General features: G+C 35.7%; 1 protein-coding gene across 1 annotated transcript; it reads right to left on the reverse strand.

Moving 5' to 3' along the window:
- Window positions 1–1,117: 1,117 nt before the first annotated feature.
- LOC140756363 (myrosinase 1-like) lies at window positions 1,118–19,256 on the reverse strand. The gene is made up of 11 exons (XM_073091834.1): window positions 19,211–19,256; window positions 13,448–13,554; window positions 10,021–10,168; window positions 6,419–6,585; window positions 5,667–5,924; window positions 4,964–5,052; window positions 3,959–4,106; window positions 3,119–3,282; window positions 2,340–2,492; window positions 1,857–1,948; window positions 1,118–1,461 (listed from the first exon to the last, which is right to left on the reverse strand). Exons 1-11 carry the CDS (start codon window positions 19,234–19,236, stop codon window positions 1,206–1,208), a joined length of 1,608 nt encoding a protein of 535 aa, XP_072947935.1. The 5' UTR covers window positions 19,237–19,256; the 3' UTR covers window positions 1,118–1,205.
- Between the last annotated feature and the right edge of the window lie 177 nt (window positions 19,257–19,433).

The raw sequence follows: 19,433 nt of genomic DNA on the forward strand, positions 1-19,433 counted from the left end.
TACAAAGGGGTTAAATAAAATATACGTCTCCCACTATTAACAGTTTTATCTTATTAAAAATAATTAAATTACATTCAAATAACAATTATACTTTATAAAAATCCATATTGTCATATCCACATTTATGTACAAATTATAATCAATAAACTTTTAAAATACTCGATCGTGCCAGGTACATGAAAATTAACTTTTTTACCTTTTTCACCCTTTTTCTTAACAATAACCCTCAACAACCCCACTAAATCAATCACAATGTATACCATCCCGATAACTAAATTGTAATCATATAAGTACCTACCTATCTCTACATTCTCTATCCAGCTACCTTTACAGCAACCTTACTGTTTAGCAGCTTTGCACTGCTGTAATGTAGCTGTCATTCCTCGCAATCGAACCACAAAGAGATTAGTTCTTCTTTCCCCGATCGCAGAGGGTAATGTTTTTCGAGCGTAGCATATACAGTATCGTTGTTGTAGCATATATAGTATCGTTGGAATATAGCATATATAGTATCGTTGGAATTGCCCGAATTCGCATATATAGTATATATAGTATCGTTGGATTTGCCTGAATTCTGGGAGTAACATAGTCTATATTTTGGCATAATTCTCTAGCTGTTGCAATATTGAATTAGCAAATCAGCACAGCCAACCTGTAGGAAGGTGGTAGAACCCTTTGTTGTTCAACTCCGGCGGCACCACCGTCACACCTATTTCTGCCTAATTACAACAGTGTTAGGCGCTACTGTGTTTTGTTTTGAAGGGTGTGGTAAGGCGACATACTTTTCCGAGGCGTTCCAGCTTAGTCCTCAGAGGTAGCGGCATCTATGGCCGATCTTAGGTAGGAATATCTAATCCTATCTGGGGTTGATTACAGATGTCCATGGGCGGCAGTAGCCACTTACCATCAGGCGGACTGCATGCTCGTCTGCTACTCCTATATTATAAAAAAAATTGAAACAATGTGCAATTCGAACGGCTTGACAGATTTTAACACATGAAATATCGTTGGATTTGCCTGAATTCTGGGAGTAACATAGTCTATATTTTTTAGCAATCTGCTCTTTTTTTAATTCTCTAGCTGTTATAATATTGAATCATATGTAAATCAGCCGGTATTCTTTATTCATTACACCTCTTTATTTACGCCTTATACTATCAACAAAATAATCTTTATCTAGAACATTTGAAACATTATCACAGTTATTATAAACATAACATTGTACTGATAAATACTAAAGCTAAAGCGAGGCGGCCATTTTGTGCAGCGTTGCATCCGCCATTTTGTGCATCCGGTTTCTTTCGCTTATACCTTCCAGTTCCGTGTATTTGTGCGGAGTGCATCTCTGGGTCGATAAGTGTATGGGTTTTAACAACTGATGCATAATATTCAGAAGATAATCTCGGGATCCTCGGCCGGTCTGGATCTTCAAAGTCAATCTCGTAGAGACCGAAATGTGTGCTGAAAAATCAATTTAGTCTGCTTAAAAACACTGTTAGATAATTATAGTAAAATTAAAGAGTTTTGTTGTAATAGAAAATAAACATATTTGAAGGTTCTAAAATCTAAGTAGAAAAGATCACTAAGCTAAGGTTCCTGCACCAAAGCACATTGAAGCAGTATGGTAGAGTACACTTCGTCTCCCAGGATAATAATAATAACGCTTCTACATGCATAGACCTACGAGTACATTAGAATATAAACATCCACACCGAGAACAGGAATCTAAATTTAACATTTAGACATCTGTCTAGCCGGGGATTGAACCCGGAACTTATTCCTTTCCGGAAATACATTACGTGTATATTTTGGTGATTCATAGAGCTTTTTAGCTAAAATGAAAATAGGATACGTACTGGTAACCATCTGCCCATTCAAAATTGTCAAGCAATGACCAATATGTGTAGCCAGTAACTTTCACTTTGTCAATTTTAATGGAGAGAAGAATCTGTAACAAATATTATGCATTAAAAGTCAAATATCGTGAAATAGAAAAAAACTATAGAAAAATATTTCCTTTTCAGGCACGGCTCGTGTTTCTTTCAATATCTGTTAATGTGGAAAAACCGGGCCTTATCATGAGAAAGGATAGGATAGATGAAAACAAAAGTGAGAAAAGGTTTTTGGGCGGCATAATTTTAACTTGATACCGCCCGTTAGTAAAAATCAATCTATCCATTGTTTTATCTATCAAAGATCGACTCCTTATTTTATATCCTTCTGACAATTGCTAATAAGCTTGGTAGACAAAAAACGGATAGATTAATTTTTAATAATAGGGAATTCAGGAAAAATATAATTTAAGATATGTATAAAGTAGCCCCCAAGACAATTCTTACCTGTTCAAGATAATCGTGAATAAACTTGACTCTCCTATAATCATTTAGATGAGAACCGGCGCTGGAGTAGCCGTTTTCGGTGATGATGAAGTCTATGTCACCGTATTTTTCTTTCAGCCACGCAAGCTGCTTTCGAATGCCTGGTGGGTATAACTGAAATCGTAGAATTAGGTAATTAAGACAAAAGTTTATAAACAACCTAATATGCAACTAGCTGACCCGGCAAACATTGTTGCAATATAAATAAAAAAATGTTAAGGGTGAACAACCCTTATCACTTAGGGGTATGAAAAATAGATAGTAACCGATTCTCAGACCTACTGAATATGCATATAAAATTTGGAGAAGATCGGTAGTCGTTTCGGAGGAGTAACTAACATTGTGACACGAGTATAAGTAAGATTTTCTAATCGTATTCAATTAAGCGTGATTTTGTCGTTATTCTATCTAATCTTTCTAGGGGTACGGCGATACCCCCAACAAGTTCAGCAAAAGATAAATAAAAGGGCATAGCTGAAACAATCTTTTCTCGTAGCGTTTTGGAGCAGTTTCGACTCCTTTGTTCTGTAATTTTTGGGGATGGGTTTATTCGGACTTTTTCCAGTTGGGTTTATTTTCATCTTCGTGTATATTTTATCTTTTTCTAACAGTTTTTAAACGCAAGCACTTATAAAAACTTCTTAGTTTCACCTGCAATTATATTTTGGATAGCAAAAACTATGGTCAGATACGAATATCTATTATTTTAATTTTACTTTTCTAAAGTTTCGCATGCTTACCGGCAATATGGCTGATGACCCCAACGTCCATTTTGGATCAGACTGTAAGATGATATTGAGTTCAGGAGATCCAGAGAGAAACCAAACTCCTAAATCTTCATTTTTGTAAGGTTCTCGTACCAATCGGGATGTGTAATGATTGATAGCGTAGTAATCGTATGTACCTGGAATATGTGAAGAAAATTTTAGGTATACTTAAGTATTCAATATTTCCTTGTAAGATTTAGTCCATTGAAATATTAGATATGGGTTGCAATAGTCAAAGGATGCAATTATATTTTTTGGATTTTAACTAAACTACTTTAGTAGTATAAAATTATGGTCTCAAATTGAATAATCTACAACTTTGATTCTGTAACTTTTTGCCGTAGAATTAAAAATAACAAACTTAATAATTTAATAAATAGACTAGCTGACCCGGCAAACTTTGTACCGCCTCAAAATCTATTTATCAAATATATTTCATATAAAATATAGCCTATGTTACTCGTGGATAATGTAGCTTTCGAATGGTGAAAGTATTTTTAAAATCGGTCCAGTAGTTTTTGAGCCTATTCATTACAACCAAACAAACAAACAAAGTTTTCCTCTTTATAATATTATATTAGTGTAGATAAAAAATTGGGAATAGATTGGAATGGGAAATTTTCAGTATCTAATGACTTAGAAAAATTACATCAGAGCATTTTAGCAAGGGATCATCAGAGCATCAGAGAAAGGGTTTTCAAAGAATAATTTTAACTATTTCTTTTAAATATAGATGACAATTTGGCAATTGTGTGATACATTCTCAGTGGTACGTGAATTATTACGCTAAACTAAAAAGTAGCAGAGACGTACCTTTTATTAATTGTTTCTCTTTATCTGTGAATGACGGCAACCTGGAACTTTTAAATCCTTGTTTCTTGCTTAGAATGGCCATATGTTCTTCAACTTGTGGAGGCCAACCACCTTCTTCTGAGTAGATTGGATGAGAGTAGCGACCAGCCTGTAAATAATAAATGAACTTTTAATGGATGATGAGACCTTAAAAGCGTAATATACAGGGTTATTTTTTCAAATGGGACTTCAGGGCCAAATCCGGACCTATAAGGATTATGTATATAGGATTACTAAAACTGCATCATTAGATTTTTGAAGAATCTATTTCCCTAGCCAGGAATCGAATGAGTTCATTTTGAAAAAAAAAACCGCACTCTATATTATTTTACTATCTACTAGTTTTTGCCCGCGGCTTCGCCCGCGTTATAAAGAAAATAATATGACATACTAACATACATAAAACTGAAAAATCGTACCTTCAACTTTGCTAAAGATCATCACTTGATCAAATGCATAGTTTACGATTCAATCCTTACTAACATCGATTAAAATAATCGATGTTTTGGGACCAAAAGATCGATCCTCCGATTAATCGATCTTAGATCGCCATCCCTAGTTCCCGTGGGATTTCCGGGATAAAAACTATCCTATGTCCTTTCACGGGTCTCAGACTGTCTTTGTACAAAATTTCATTAAAATCGGTTTAGCGGTTTGGGCGTGAAGAAAAGACAACCAGACGGACAGACAGACAGACAGACAGAGTTACTTTCGGATTTATAATATTAGTAAGGATCAGATAGTCTCGCTTATAAGGACAAAATTCTGGGAAGTAATGGTAATGACAAATTGAAGTCCAGTCCCCAATACGTTATCTCAGAAATCCTCTCTCCATTTTCATTCTCCATTTCTCTTTCAGTAGATGTCGTAACAGGATGGGGAGGAAGAGATATTTTTTTAATTAATTAATGAACCAAAACTTAATAACATATTTTAAGATAAATAAATCTGTAATTAATTACTTACCATGAACTCCCTAGCAAGTTCAGTTACTGCCGTCATATTCTCATACGCGGGTTCAAGCCACAGCAGATGATTTGCTATGGAAACGCGACCTGGAAAATGATTAATCACTGGTTTAGTCATACTTACGAACATTGTAGATGCCACGAGAATCTTGGAATAGGGAGATATTAGGAAATAAAAGTATGGATTAAATTTTTGTGACGCTGAATCCAATTGGAGAACTGAATAAATGACAATAACGAACATCGTAGGTGCTAAGAAAAAATCTTGTAGTAGGAAGAATATTAGGAAACAAAAGTTTGGATTAAATTTTTGTGACGCTGAATCCGATTGGAGAACTGAATACGTGATAAGTCAGCATAAGCCATATGAGGAACATGACCATTTAAGAGTGAGTGTATTTAGATAAGTACATTTGTTTTGTTCGCAAGTGGTAAACACTCTGAAGATGGAACTCTAGTGGAACCACGGTCACACCTACTCATGACTTCAAAATTATCTGTTCTGAACTACATGTTTGGACTCCAATTACGTTTACGTCCAAACATGTAGTTGATCACGTTGGCGTTGGTTACAAATGTCAATGAACATCGGTCATTAAAAGTTGAATTAAAAGCTCATTTGGCGCTTCTCTTTCTTCTCTTACCCCAATTTCTTCTCTTACAAGTTAGATAAGTAGGTAACAAAAATTCTAGAAACTCACCGTGATACTTCGGTTTAAAATGCTTATCATATATCCTCCAAGACTTAGCATGCGCAAGCAGTACGTGCTTATTGCACAGGTACGGAGCTAGGGTCAGTTCTTGTATCCCCGGAGCAAGTACTCCAGAGTAGCTAATGTCGCATACAGATGCCGGCTCGTTGATCGTGATCCAGAACTTGACTCGGTCAGCGTAGAGAGAGTAGACCAATTCGGAGTAGGACGCGAACCATTCTACTACGTGAGGGTTGGTCCAGCCACCTAAAGAGAATATTTCACTAAGCCAAGACCAATAGAAAATAGGGAGATCATTTGAAAGGTGGTCGAACTAATATGGTTCCATTGGGGACCATACCGGTCTGACGCATAATGGGGTCCGGTTTCGATTTCAGGCCAGAAATCTGAATGATGAATTTAGATATCTGTTCTGAGTCTGGGTGTTTGTGTATTAGTCTTTGTGTGTGTCCATGGCATCCACGATACAGGGAATCCTAGTGGGGGTTGTGTGTGTAGAAAGCGTAATTGGGGAGGTACGAGTATCACCGTCATTCTTATTTCTAGTGCAAACGTTTAAGTGAAAGATTTTGAATACCGGCTGAATTAGATATGAGGCGACCATCCTCCTCGGGAGTGGAAACGCATCTTTGGCATTAAGCAAAACCTATTTTATATGAAGTTATTATGGAGAAAGGTGGTAGAACCCGTTGTGGTTCGACTCTGGCGGTACCACCGCCACACATTGATAAAGAACTTACCAAGATCCTGTAATTTCTGCGGCATATCAAAGTGATGCAGCGTGACCATGGCCTCTATATTGTTTTCTAGTAAGCCATTGATCAAATTGTTGTAATATTCCACACCGTCTTTGCTGATGTTGTTAATAAGACCAGTCGGAAGAATCCTCGTCCAGGATATGGAGAATCTGCATGAGAAAAAGAAAAATGTGTATAACATGTTGATGTAGATGATTTAGTAATTTTAGGACACGCCAGTTTGATGACAGATGGTATTGCTGGGCACGAGAGTCCTCTTGGGGTGAGAGGGTTTAGGTCATAGTCCACCGCCCTAGCCAAATACGAATTGCTAGATTTCACACACCTTTAGATTTTTTTAAACTCAAGCAGTTTTTATTTTCTTCCAAGTTTTACTTTTCCTTCATTCACATTTCACTTCATTTGGGTTGTAACGTATTTCAATGAATAATTCGCCAAGTACGAGTCGAACTCGCACATAGAGGCTTCTGTACAACCATTCATTATTTTTTACATATTTTATTCATTTTAGTATTTTCTACAATACTTAGTTATATAACACAAAAATAGATGGCGTTGGGGTGATGATGAATAATACGTATAATAAAATTACAACATATAATAAAATTAAAATGACTACAATAATAGTACATTACGGCGAGGACTGCAATCACACGAGTCAGAAAAACATTTTTCGTCCGCGTGTTGTATAAAATTTTATATTACGGGGTCGGAAAGGGGGGTTTTGCGCACGCGAAGCGTGCGTAAAACGTCCATTTACGCACGCCGTGATATAAAATATGTTTAATGGTTCTTATTTGTATAATACCGGATTGTTGTATGGAGACCCTCTTTAATATTCATATTTAATTTATTTTTAGTAATTGTTGTTATGGCGGCCACCGTTATGCATCCCCTGTAAAAAATCATGTGTCTATCTATTACGGTTCCGGAGATATACTCGTAGCTCTGTGACAGACGGACAGTTAGCGAAGTCTTAGTAATGGGGTTCAGTTTTTACCCTTTGGGTACGGAACCCTAAAAATCAAAGGTGCGTGTCCTTGGTCCCCCAATGAAAGAGGCCGAGTTACTAACTAACACTGCTTTTTATAGCGCCATTTTATTTTGATATCGCTATATATCGCTATATGGCAATATCAAAATAAAATGGTAACAGTAAATTGGCAATGACAAAAATGTCTATTAATCGTTCTATATTATTTATTTATTTTAAAAAATAAATGAATATATAGAAATATAAAAATAAAGAAATAATATTAAATTATTAGTTCTATATTAATATCAGAATCTGTGTTATATGTGGTCTGATTTATGTTTTATCAACAAAAAACTCCGTTTATCTCTTATTTGTTTTTATCTCCTGAAAAAAAAAAAATATTTTTAACAAAACCGCTATCGTTCAAAATACCTTTCTTTATCTTTGGAACAAGAATCAACTGCACACATTTCCAAATAGTACATTACAATACGAGGACGAAAAATTTTTTTCTGACAAGTGTGAGTTTGCAGGCCGAGCCGCAGGCGAGGACTGCAATCACACGAGTCAGAAAAACATTTTTCGTCCGCGTGTTGTATAAAATTTTATATTACGGGGTCGGAAATGGGGGTTTTGCGCACGCGAAGCGTGCGTAAAACGTCCATTTACGCACGCCGTGATATAAATAAAATTAAAACGGTTGAGCGATTACTCAGATTAGTACAAACGTGTGCGAAGTGACACGTGATTTGTATTTATTTTTTATTAATATAATTAGTCATAAAAATAATATACAATTTCAGTTGGAAAATTTCCAGTGTCCAAAAAACAAAACATGATGCACCGTTATCTTCTTTAACCAAGATTTGATAAAAATAAACGAAAATGGCAAGGTCTCGACATAATTAAATCCAGTTTTACCAGTTGAATCCTAGTTTACTAATAGTTAAGTTAACATTGTAATCGATTTGTTTATATAAAAGGCGAGAGAAAAAAATGTTTATTCTATTCCTTTAGTAAATAAAAATACAACTATGGCAAAATATGGAATTATTAATTAATGACTACTTCCCATACTATTATCTATAATGTATTAATAATAAAAGAGAAAGTTCCATTTTCAAATTTCAAATTCAAATTTCATTTATTCAAAATTGGTTCATATAGAACACTATTTGAACGTCAACAAACTACCACTGCTTCGGAAGGTTTCGTTATGGAGAAGAAGCGGCGAAAGAAATTGCCTTCCAATTGACTTATTCTACAATAGTAATGTTGCCTGGATGGAAATCGTGTGAGAGTTCCAGGTGTCACTATTTCTGCATTATATCAGAAGCGTTAAACAAGGCAATGATAGCCTAGTGGTTAAGAAATTCGGCCTCTCGATCGAGGGGTCCGAGGTTCAAATCACAGGCACCCACCTCTGACTTATCAAAGTTATGTGCGTATTAGAAATTAATTATCACTTGCTAAACGGTGAAGGAAAACATCGTGAGGAAACCTGCATACCTGAGAATGCCCGGCTTATGCCCGAGTACGTGTAATACGGCCTTGAGAAGTATCCCTTATACTGCACATACTGCCTCCGGTTGCGGAGGTAGCAGGAGAAGAACTTTAACAATGTAGGAGTAAATCCGGCAACTGCTAACTTTTGGAGAAGCACATCATTATCTACCGTATCAAAGGCTTTGCGAAAATCAAAGTAGGCAGTGTCGACCTGACGAGCACCATCCACGGCCCTTGCGGTACGAGTATATGATCAGAAGGATAGTAAGTTAAATGTCGTGGATCGACCTACCCTAAAGCCATGCTGAGAGTCATCTAGGCGGCAATCGATTTGAGCTTTAATTAATTGACATAATATAGACTCAAACAACTTGCCGAACGCAGACAATACGGCTATGGGTCTATAGTCACTCACATTCCTCCCTAAAGCCACTCTTTGGAACCGGGACCACGCGGGATGTTTTCCAAGCATCGGGGTATGTATACGTCGCTAAGGCGAGATTACAGTGAAACAGCGGCTCTGTGAACGCCGATCGACAATTTAGATGGCACTCCGTCTTAAGGGGTGAAAATGCCTGCTTAAATAATACTTAGGCATAGCAATGTTTTTGGGATTTTTTTTTTTTTTTTTTTTCCATACTACTACTAAAAACTCCTTTAAAGGCATTCGTCCAAGGGGACCGTACAGCCGACATCGGATAGCGACCTCTCGTTGCGGAACGAGAGGCGCTAGCGGCGCTCCCTAGAGAGCGACCGCTGGATAGATGACACTGAAGGTGTCAACGTGTCGTGAATAAGACTAGAATCGTCGGGAAGACGATTCTCTATGGAGAGTTGTACGCCCCTGTGGGCGGCCAGAAGATTCTCCACATCGGTGGAGAGTTTGTTAGGAGCGTCGGTCAAGATATTTCTTGGCCGACGGCAATTGTAGCGGGTAGGAAGAGGGGCAGCATAGTCCGCTGCACCCTTGATTAAGGGGTTGGAATGATTTTCTGAGCGGTCGAAGAACGCTTCAGAGAATTGTCTAAGGACTTGTTGTATTGGAGCGAGCTCCAGGTCGCGGTGGAGGTCAGCGTTCCTGACATATGTTTTTGGGAAGTACCTGTAAAAATGTAGACCCATATCAGCACATGCGGCGACGTCTCTATCCCACTTATTATAGGAGTCAGCTGCTATATTCCCAGTATGTTGTCCTAAGATTGCTTCTGGATGCTCGTGGACCAGCCTGTCCCATATGCTTTCACCTTTGCCTGGGGAAAACATTTTATTATATATTAGTTCATAAAAATGTAGCATGATGTTATAGTCTACAATTTTCATTCGTGAATGTCCTGTAATTTTTAGCAAATTTGGTGGTTAAGTCCTTGTTAACTTAAAGGTGGGTAGAAGTAAAAAATCTATCAAAGATGTCATTTTACGTGATTTTTGCGACCAGTCGCCGTCCTGCGTTCAGTGAGCTTAGGAGCGTGAGGAGAGTTTTTAAAATAAACTCGTTCTATTCCCGACTATTGAAATAGACTTTATTTAAAATCTAAATTTAAATCTTAATGATTATGTTTTCGTTTTTATCAAGATCCGCCTTGTAATTCCTCTCAGTATTTTTCGCTATTTGTAATAGTGTTGCATTTTTTTTTTATAATATAGGAATAGCAGACGAGCATGCAGTCCTCCTGACAGCGCCGAGCGCATCACCCTTGACACGATACGAATTTACAGATCGGCTTGGAAGGCAAGGTTGGTGGTTTTATTTACTCATCTTCTGGTATAAGAATTGTGTCATATCTTACAATTTTATTCATGACTAGCTGACCCGGCAAACTTTGTACCGCCTCAAAATCGATTTATGAAATATTTTTATATAAAATATAGCCTATGTTAATCGTGGATAACGTAGCTTTCGAAATGGTGAAAGAATTTTTAAAATCGGTCCAGTAGTTTTTGAGCCTATTCATTACAATCAAACAAACAAAGTTTTCCTCTTTATAATATTAGAATAGATACAGTCCACTATATAGAGAGGTATAGAGGTACCTGTGCGTACCGTTGGTACTTGCAAACATTAGCCCATTCAATTAAACAAAAATCTAGTCAGAAAAAAAACAAAATTTTAAAGTTCGTTATTTTTTTGTAGTTTTGCTACAAATGCATTACCACCACATCTATTTTTGTAACAGCAGTATCAAGCATTTTTTTTTAATTTTAAGTCTGGATCAACAAGATACATGAGGTATTCCAATTTAGTCCTCAGAAAGTCTATATTAAAACCCGCCAAGGCATTTGGGTTGTAAGGTCGTGCCAATGAATAAGACATACATAAATAATTATAGGCTCGTAAAAACATTACACTCCACACTTCGATAAAACATCAATTTTATATCAAATACATTACTCACATTCATTGATAACAGAATTCCTGTTTTGTAAGGCTATAGCAATGCATGTAATTGAGATAAGTTGTAAAAACTTAATTACTTTTAGGGTTCCGTACTTAAAGGGTAAAAATGGAACCCTATTACTAAGACTTCGCTGTCTGTCCGTCTGTCACAAGGCTCTTTCCCTGGAACCGTAATAGGTAGACACTTGAAATTTTTACAGAGGATGCATAACGACAAATGCTAAAAAAATTTTTGTATATAAATGGGGGTAGCCATACAAGAAAGCGCAATTTCTTGACGTTTTTCACTTTATCTATTGAACCTGAGGTAGACAGTTCAAATTGTCACAATGTATTTACTTTAGTGGCTGCTGTCATAACAAATACTAATAATAAAAAAAAGAAAATATTCGTGGTACGGAACCCTCCATGTGCGAGTTCGACTCGTACTTGTCTAATTATTTATGATTGATTTAAACTAAAGTTAATTTCATTTCAGTTTTATGTTTGAGGTATCTTTACTCTTTAGAAATATTAAGATTGCCGCTAATTGACCATTATTTAATGATTGGTAGTAATAATTCAAAAACATGATTTTTGTTTCACGAATAATGTAGCAAAAAATCTGTAAGTGCAGGGCCGGATTTAGAGGTCTAGAGGCCTTGGGGCGACAAAGGATTGGAGGTCCCTGGCCCCAAATTATTTTCTGAATAAAATGAACAATTTTTTTCAGTTGAGTTTTTCAAGAAATATTTTATTGTGATTTTTTTTTTACTAGTGTTTACTAGTCGGAATAAAAAAAAAATATTCCGACGTCTCTATTGTGGGAGCCCCTCTTTTGTGGAGGCCCTGGGGCTGCCGCCCCGGTTGCCGTCCTTAAATCCCGCCCTGTGTAAGTGCATACGTCTCTAGAAAGTAACTAATTTGAATTGATTAAAAAATTAAATCTTTACAAATTACGATTGTGTACTTACGTTTTACATTGTTAATTCAAATTTAATTATATTATCTAATTCGATATTCCACAATTCTATTAACAACAGTACTTGTGGTAGGTTAGCCATTACCATATCTGTTTTTATGATATAGGAGAAGCACACGGGCGTGAAGTCCTGATAGTAAGTACTACTGTCGCCCATGGACATCTGCAATCAATCCCACATAAGATTGGTTTCCTACCTCGGGTCGGCCACAGATGCGCCTCTACCCCTGAGGACAAAGTTCGAATGCGTCGGAAAAGTACTCGTTCGTATCCCTTTAAACCCCAAAATAGCAGCACTTAACACTGCTGTTACTAATAACAACAGTGTTAAGTTCTGTAAGTATTTTAGTGTAATGTGTAGTCAGTGACCGATTTTAGGTAATATATACATATATACTAGCTGACCCGACAAACGTCGTGTTGCCATATAAATAAAAAAAATGTTAAGGGTGAACAACTCTTATCACTTAGGGGGATAAAAAATAGATGTTGGCCGATTCTCATAGATACCGGATAAGCACAAAAAATTTCATCAAAATCGGTCAAGCCGTTTCGGAGGAGTATGGCAACGAAAATTGTGACACGAGAATTTTATATATTAGATGTCGGAGAAAACACGATTAGGACATCAAAGGGACACGTCAGTCAGTAATTCAGTCATAATAAAATAAGTTATCACAGTTAGTCGGTCAAGTATATAGAAAAATACCCATAGCGTTCAAACGCGTTAATTAGGTAAATCGACAGTTTTGCATTGGAGATATGACCGGGTCCGTGTCTCACGGTAAACTACCCTCATTCTCGACTCTCCGCATGGCGCACCATTGTTAAAAAGTGACGTCACGGCGTCTACCTGAGGTACAGATAATAAAATTAGCAATCTTATCAAACAACTATATCAATGTCCACAACATATATTGTATATTATAGGAAAATAGGTGTTGTCGGCATTTACTACTTACTGTTAAGTAAGTAGTAAATGCCAAGTAAGCTCACTAGTTGGTTACTATTTTCAAAATTTATTTCTCAATACGTGACCTATATGACTTTAGGGAAAAAAATTACGATATGCTAGGATATCATCTTTAATATTCATACAAATAATACCTATAGTGTTACAATTTTAAAATATAATTCTTTACTGAAATATAAATTAGTGTTGAGGTTACATACCACTAACATTCCAGGCACCTTCCACTTGATAGGCAGATGTTGCGGCACCGAAGAGGAAATTCGGAGGGAATTTCCGGTCCATTGCTGAAGTTACACATAGTAACCCACTGAAAAAAGAATATAATAAAATAATAATTATAAAAATTCGATCGCTCGATTATTCCACACATAACGACAATTAAAACAGGATAAATATAATACCCTAATTAAAAATAATACATTGATTTATCTAAATATATATAACTCAAAGGTGACTGACTGACATAGTGATCTATCAACGCACAGCCCAAGCCACTGGACGATTCGGGCTGAAATTTGGCATGCAGGTAAATGTTATGACGTAGGCATCCGCTAACAAAGGATTTTGATCAATTCTACCCCCAAGGGGATAAAATAGGGGATGAAAATATTACTTCGTAACGCGAGCGAAGTCGCGGGCAAAAGCTCGTTTATTATAAAGGAGTAGGAAATGACCTTGATCTTGATAGTAAGTGGGAACTGTAGTCTACTTTAGACGTTTTTTTTTCATAATTCATAAGGAGTAGCAGACGAGCATGCAGTCCACTTGATAGTAAGTGGCTACTGCCGCCCATGGACATCCATAACCAACCCCAGATAGGATTAGATATTCCTACCTGAGGTCGGCCACAGATGCGCCGCTACCCCTGAGGACTAAGCTGAAACGCCTCGGAAAAGTTTGTCCCCTTTATCACACCCTTCACACCGGAACACAGCAGCGCCTAACACTGCTGTTATAAGTTAGAAATAGGTGTGGCGGTGGTGCCGCCGGAGTCGAACCACAAAGGGTCTACCACCTTCAAGAGGGTTCCTCTATGGCTTAACTCCTACACCTATTTCTGCCTAATGAAAGCAGTGTTGCGCTGCTGTATTCTGGTTTGAGGGGTGTGGTAAGAGAGACATACTTTTTTAAGGCGTTCTAGCTTAGTCCTCAGATGTCCATGAGCGACAGTAAACACTTACTTTTATGTGGACAGCATGCTCGTCTGATACTCCTATACTATAAAAAAACCGAACCTTATGTTTTTAAACTGGAACGAAGCAAACACACATTTAATTGTAATATTGAGCAATTTCGGAAATTAGCGAGACACAAGGACACGTGACTTATAATTTTTTTTTTTTAAATAAAGATAAGTAAGTGATAATGTATCTTAATTATTTAATAAAAAGTCTGCAGTTAATAAATGATGATGCGTAACTATAAGTGGTGTATTTTTTAATTAATTGCAATTAAAAACTTGTAAAATTAATTGAAGCACTTTTAACCTTACTATGACATTTATGTACGTAAGTAATTTAAAAATAATAACAATCCACGACAATTATTTCATTAAAATATTTTGATATAAACATATAGTTCAATTATTTTTTAAATTGTAAACTAATAACCACGGTAAAATCGCACAAGGAAAATCGTTACTTCTGATTCCTGATTATCCTGATAAGGAGAATGGGATGAGAATGGAAAAATTATTAAAACCGTGTGTCGGTTCTTGATAATTGTTCAAAATTTTGAATTAATCGGACCGTTCAAAGTGGGTAAAAATTGAGTTCAAAGATTCCGTTACATACTCGTACATACATACACCCCAAGCTAATAAAAGCGCGTTAAAAAGGAGGTTTTGTGTTCGACCGCTAAGTTTTCATACATAAAAGTTGTATGTCCGCGATTTCCTCAGAAACTATTAATCCATTTTGGATTTTCTTTCTCGGGGCGTCTAATTCAGAACATGTACTAAACCCATAGATTAGTAAATATTACTCACTCCTAACAAGAAAATGTACCCAGTTTTGAGAATTGAAATAGTTGCGTAAAAAAGTTTTGTCACGTCTCCGTGCTAAAATGTCCCTAAAATATTTGAAATAATTATTTATTTATTATTTAAATTACGCAGTATTAGTTATTTATTCGTAAATTTTCTCTAAAAATGTTTTTATTTGTCAAGAATTCAATAAAAGAACTTACTAATAAGCCGTTTGTGGCTTCATTCAATTTCAAGGCGGCGAACTAACTTTACTAATCTATGACTAAACCTAATTTAAGTATTGTTTGCGACAAAAAAGTGCTACATTGTTATAGCTGAGAATTTTAAATAATAATATATTTTGATAAGCGCAATTAATTTAAATTTCCTCTATAAAATAATATAATAATAAAGAGTTAATATTTCGGTAAAAATAAAATAAATAAATCAATAGAATAATTATCCTTTTCCAGTTCATTATTTTTCTCTGTTAATTGTCGACCGATTTTCCTTTTACAGTTCCGTAACCAAAGGGTAAAATCAATGTCTTACTACTCGTATTTCGTGCAAAAATCCGTCATTTTGTTTTTTTCTAAAACCTCTATCTAAGGACTAAGGACATCTAAGGACACTCGGGTCATTGAGACGAATATAATGACACCCTAATTGTCGAAATTCATCCAGCCGTTTGATAGATCCCACCAAATAAAGAAAGACAAACGTACAAGATACGCGCGAAAAACATAACCCTTCCTTGGCAGTCGGGTAAAAAGGAACCCTATTACTATTACTAAGCCTCCGCTGTCAGTTCGTCTGTCCGTCTGTCACAGGGCTCTATTTCTTTTCTTATCTTTCAATAGATGGATTTAGGATCCAACCATCGGCTACTATCGCCTTAGCAGTTGTTGCGTTGGTTGGCTTAAACTACTGACAAAGTTTTAAAGTGCTACACCAACGTTCCTATTATTGTTTCATTGATTGACGAGTGGGACATGATTTATTTTGTTCGACAAACCTGTGAACAGTCATTTGTCTACGCGTCTGTATCGTTACTAATCGCCGGACAACTTTAACCACTTCGCTAAATCGTTATCATTAATCAATCTATCTAGTGCTGTGCTTACCAACGATCGACATTTGATAATTGCTTTATAGGTATTAGAAATTGACAAATTTCTATCTTCGATAGACAAAACTTGGATAGATTGAGTATTAATAACTGGCGTTAAAGTCTTGATTTAGCTTTAGTTCTTAGTGTAAGTAATAACAAGTAATTAATTAAAAAATCAAAAAAACCCGACTGCACTATAAAAGCTGAAGTAGAATTTCCAAAAACGGAGAAATAGGCGTTTTACTATTTTAATCCAGAAAGCCAAATGCAAAGTTTCATAGTAGGTATCTGCTTCAAAAAGAAAAAATGTTCTAACAATATTATCCTATTTTGTCCTCGTAGCGCTCATTTACGCTATATAAAGAACCTATGAGTAAAATTCCAGCACTCTTAAGTTCAGTGGTTTCCCTTTGCGTTGATCTTTATCACAGCAACACTACTCATTTAGTCAGACAGTCATCTCGATGAGTAATACATATGTATATATTATATAACGTATGTGTAATCTCTTTTAAGTTCCTTTATTTTGATATTCGATAGGTTTAGTTAACTTTTTTTAAAATGTGTTACTATTTCGCAAAATTAATCCACCATTTACGCTCCATAAAGTATATAACTTCATTAATTTAAAGTTCCGGTCATTATTTTACCTCGTATTGGGTATAATTTCATTATTTTTATCCAACAAGCTAATTACAAAATTTCATAGTGTTTGCTTCCATCAAAATTGACGATTGTTTAAATGAACTTTTAACCCTTATATTACCCTCTACGGGGTTAATTTTTCGGATGGGGATAAATAGGTGTGTCCTTGTTCCTATCCAGAAAGCTAAATACAAAATTTTGTAGCAGTTGCTTCAAAATTAAAGGATTTCAAAAAAAAACATTTTCCCCTATTTTACCCTCTTAGGGGTAGAATTTCCAAAAGGCCTTTCTTAGTACTTATTTACGCTATATAGTGAACCTTTGTGCAAAATTTCAGAACTCTAAGTTGAGCGGTTTTGGCTGTAGTTTGATTTCTAAAAACTGAAAAAGTCATTTAATTAGTCTGTCAGTCAGTCATCTTGCAGTTTTATATATAAACAAATATGTTTTTATAATCTACGTTTAATTTACTTTCATTTGATACCCCACTCGATAGGTTCCGTTAACTTTTTTTTTTAAATGTGTCACTATTTCGCGCCATAAATTCGCCCTTTTGATTTTTTTTTTCTAACACCAATCTAAGGACACTCGGGTCATTGAGACGAATATAATGACACCTTAACTGTCGAAATTTATCCAGCCGTTCGTAAGATCGTTGCTATGAACTTTCTCTAAGGCGCTGGAATATCTCCTTAAAAATCGCTAATCCTGATGATCCTGATAAAGTCAGTGATATAAAATTATTCTTTTCGTGTATCGTCATCGGTTCTTGATAATTATTTGAAATTTCGGATTAAACTATCCAGTCAAAGTAGGTAAAAGTCGAGATCAAAAATTTCGTTACATATACACATATAAGTCAAGATAATAAAAGAATAGTAAAAATATGATACTTGATTTCTACTAACTAGCCTCTGTTTTAGCCTCTACGAAAACGTGAAAAAATTCGTAGTGAAATCGATACAGAAATAAAAGTAAATACTTATGTTTGATTTATTACTCTTAGTCATAATACGGGTAATTTTATTTAATTACCTGTTTTTTGTATGACACAAAATATACTGTAGAATTCACTTAAAATGTTCAATTATCTTTATTTATGTGTGTCAGCTGTTTTTGTTACATGTGAAGTTATGTTTGTTTGCATGACATCGATACCCAAAAAAAATTAGGTACCTAACCCCTTTTTTGTCTTCCTAGTCGTGGAAACGGTTGAACTGACTCTTACTATCATTACTTTCACGGGGAGAAATAGATTTTATGAATTCGTGGTAGATTCAGATTTTATTTTCTGGGGGGCTAAATTCAGACAACAGGTATTCGCAAACATTTTGCCGCCCTCCATTGAAAAGTATAGGAAAATATATCGTTGTATAATGAAAAAATATTATTGTATCCCTTACCACACCCTTCAAACCAGAACAGCAGCGCTTAACACTGGTGTTATTAGGCAGAAATAGGTGTGGCGGTGGTACCACCGGAGTCGAGCACGGGATTTTTGGGATAGCACGCCAAAGAGACATTACCCTCTGTAGACGGGTAAAAATATATCGCGATTGGATTGACTATAAAATGTCCTGAGCGCGGTGATTAAACATGTGACAGTGTCTAATATCATTATCATTAACCCATTACTGTGCCACTGTTGGACACGGGTCTCCTCTCAAAATGAGAAGGATTAGGACATAGTCCATCGCTCATGTCTAATATACATACATAACTTGAAAATTAGTACTTCTACTACTTACTGCTTACTAGAGCAGATTCGAACGTCGGGACTCCGCAACTGATAAGCTAAGTTTCTAACCACTAAGCAATCTATGTGAATATCTAGCTTGTTCATATGAATATCTAAACATAATAATATAAGATAATAATGCTAAATTCCATATGAATATATAATTTGTGAATTATATACCCAATTTTAGAATTTACTTATCCTCTCCCCTTGTTTACCATCCTTTCCATACACAGAAACTCACCCTGTTTAAAAATAAGTACAATCGAGGCACTTACCCTCTTTGGGAGGTTACAAATAAATTTAACATACATTATTTAAATTAATATTTACATGCTAATTTCCAATATACATTTTTTAATTAATTTTTGCCCTATGTCTCATTTTCACTTCGTTTCGAGGACGAATTTAAGTCACTTGTATAACAAATACCAATTATAGGCATATATTTTCAATTCACATTTATATTCCACTTAACAATTGACATCACTATCACGTCTTACCTCAACAGAACTGTTGTGAGATACATCACGCTGTTAACTGGCAAACTGTGCTCAGACAACAGATCGCTACCTTTATATGACGTTTAGACAAACCACCAGATAACTATACCAAGCTTTTACCTTAGACTAAAACAGGATAGACTAAAGATTTTTTTATAATATAGGAGTAGCATGCAGTCCACTTGACGTTATGTAGCTACTGCCGCTCATGGACATCTGTGAT

The sequence above is a fragment of the Epargyreus clarus genome, unplaced genomic scaffold (assembly GCF_041222505.1).
Source record: "Epargyreus clarus isolate Ecla_fem2 unplaced genomic scaffold, WU_Ecla_fem_2.2 ptg000035l, whole genome shotgun sequence".
Taxonomy (NCBI): Eukaryota; Metazoa; Arthropoda; class Insecta; order Lepidoptera; family Hesperiidae; genus Epargyreus; species Epargyreus clarus.

Excerpts from the sequence above, each read along its gene's own strand:
- LOC140756363 (XM_073091834.1), bottom strand. The coding sequence starts at position 19,236 with ATGTATCTCACAACAGTTCTGTTGAG. Across the intron at positions 13,555-19,210 it reads CTCACAACAGTTCTGTTGAG|TGGGTTACTATGTGTAACTT; the intron begins GTAAGACGTGAT and ends TTCTTTTTTCAG. Across the intron at positions 10,169-13,447 it reads AGGTGCCTGGAATGTTAGTG|GCAAAGGTGAAAGCATATGG; the intron begins GTATGTAACCTC and ends TGTTTTCCCCAG.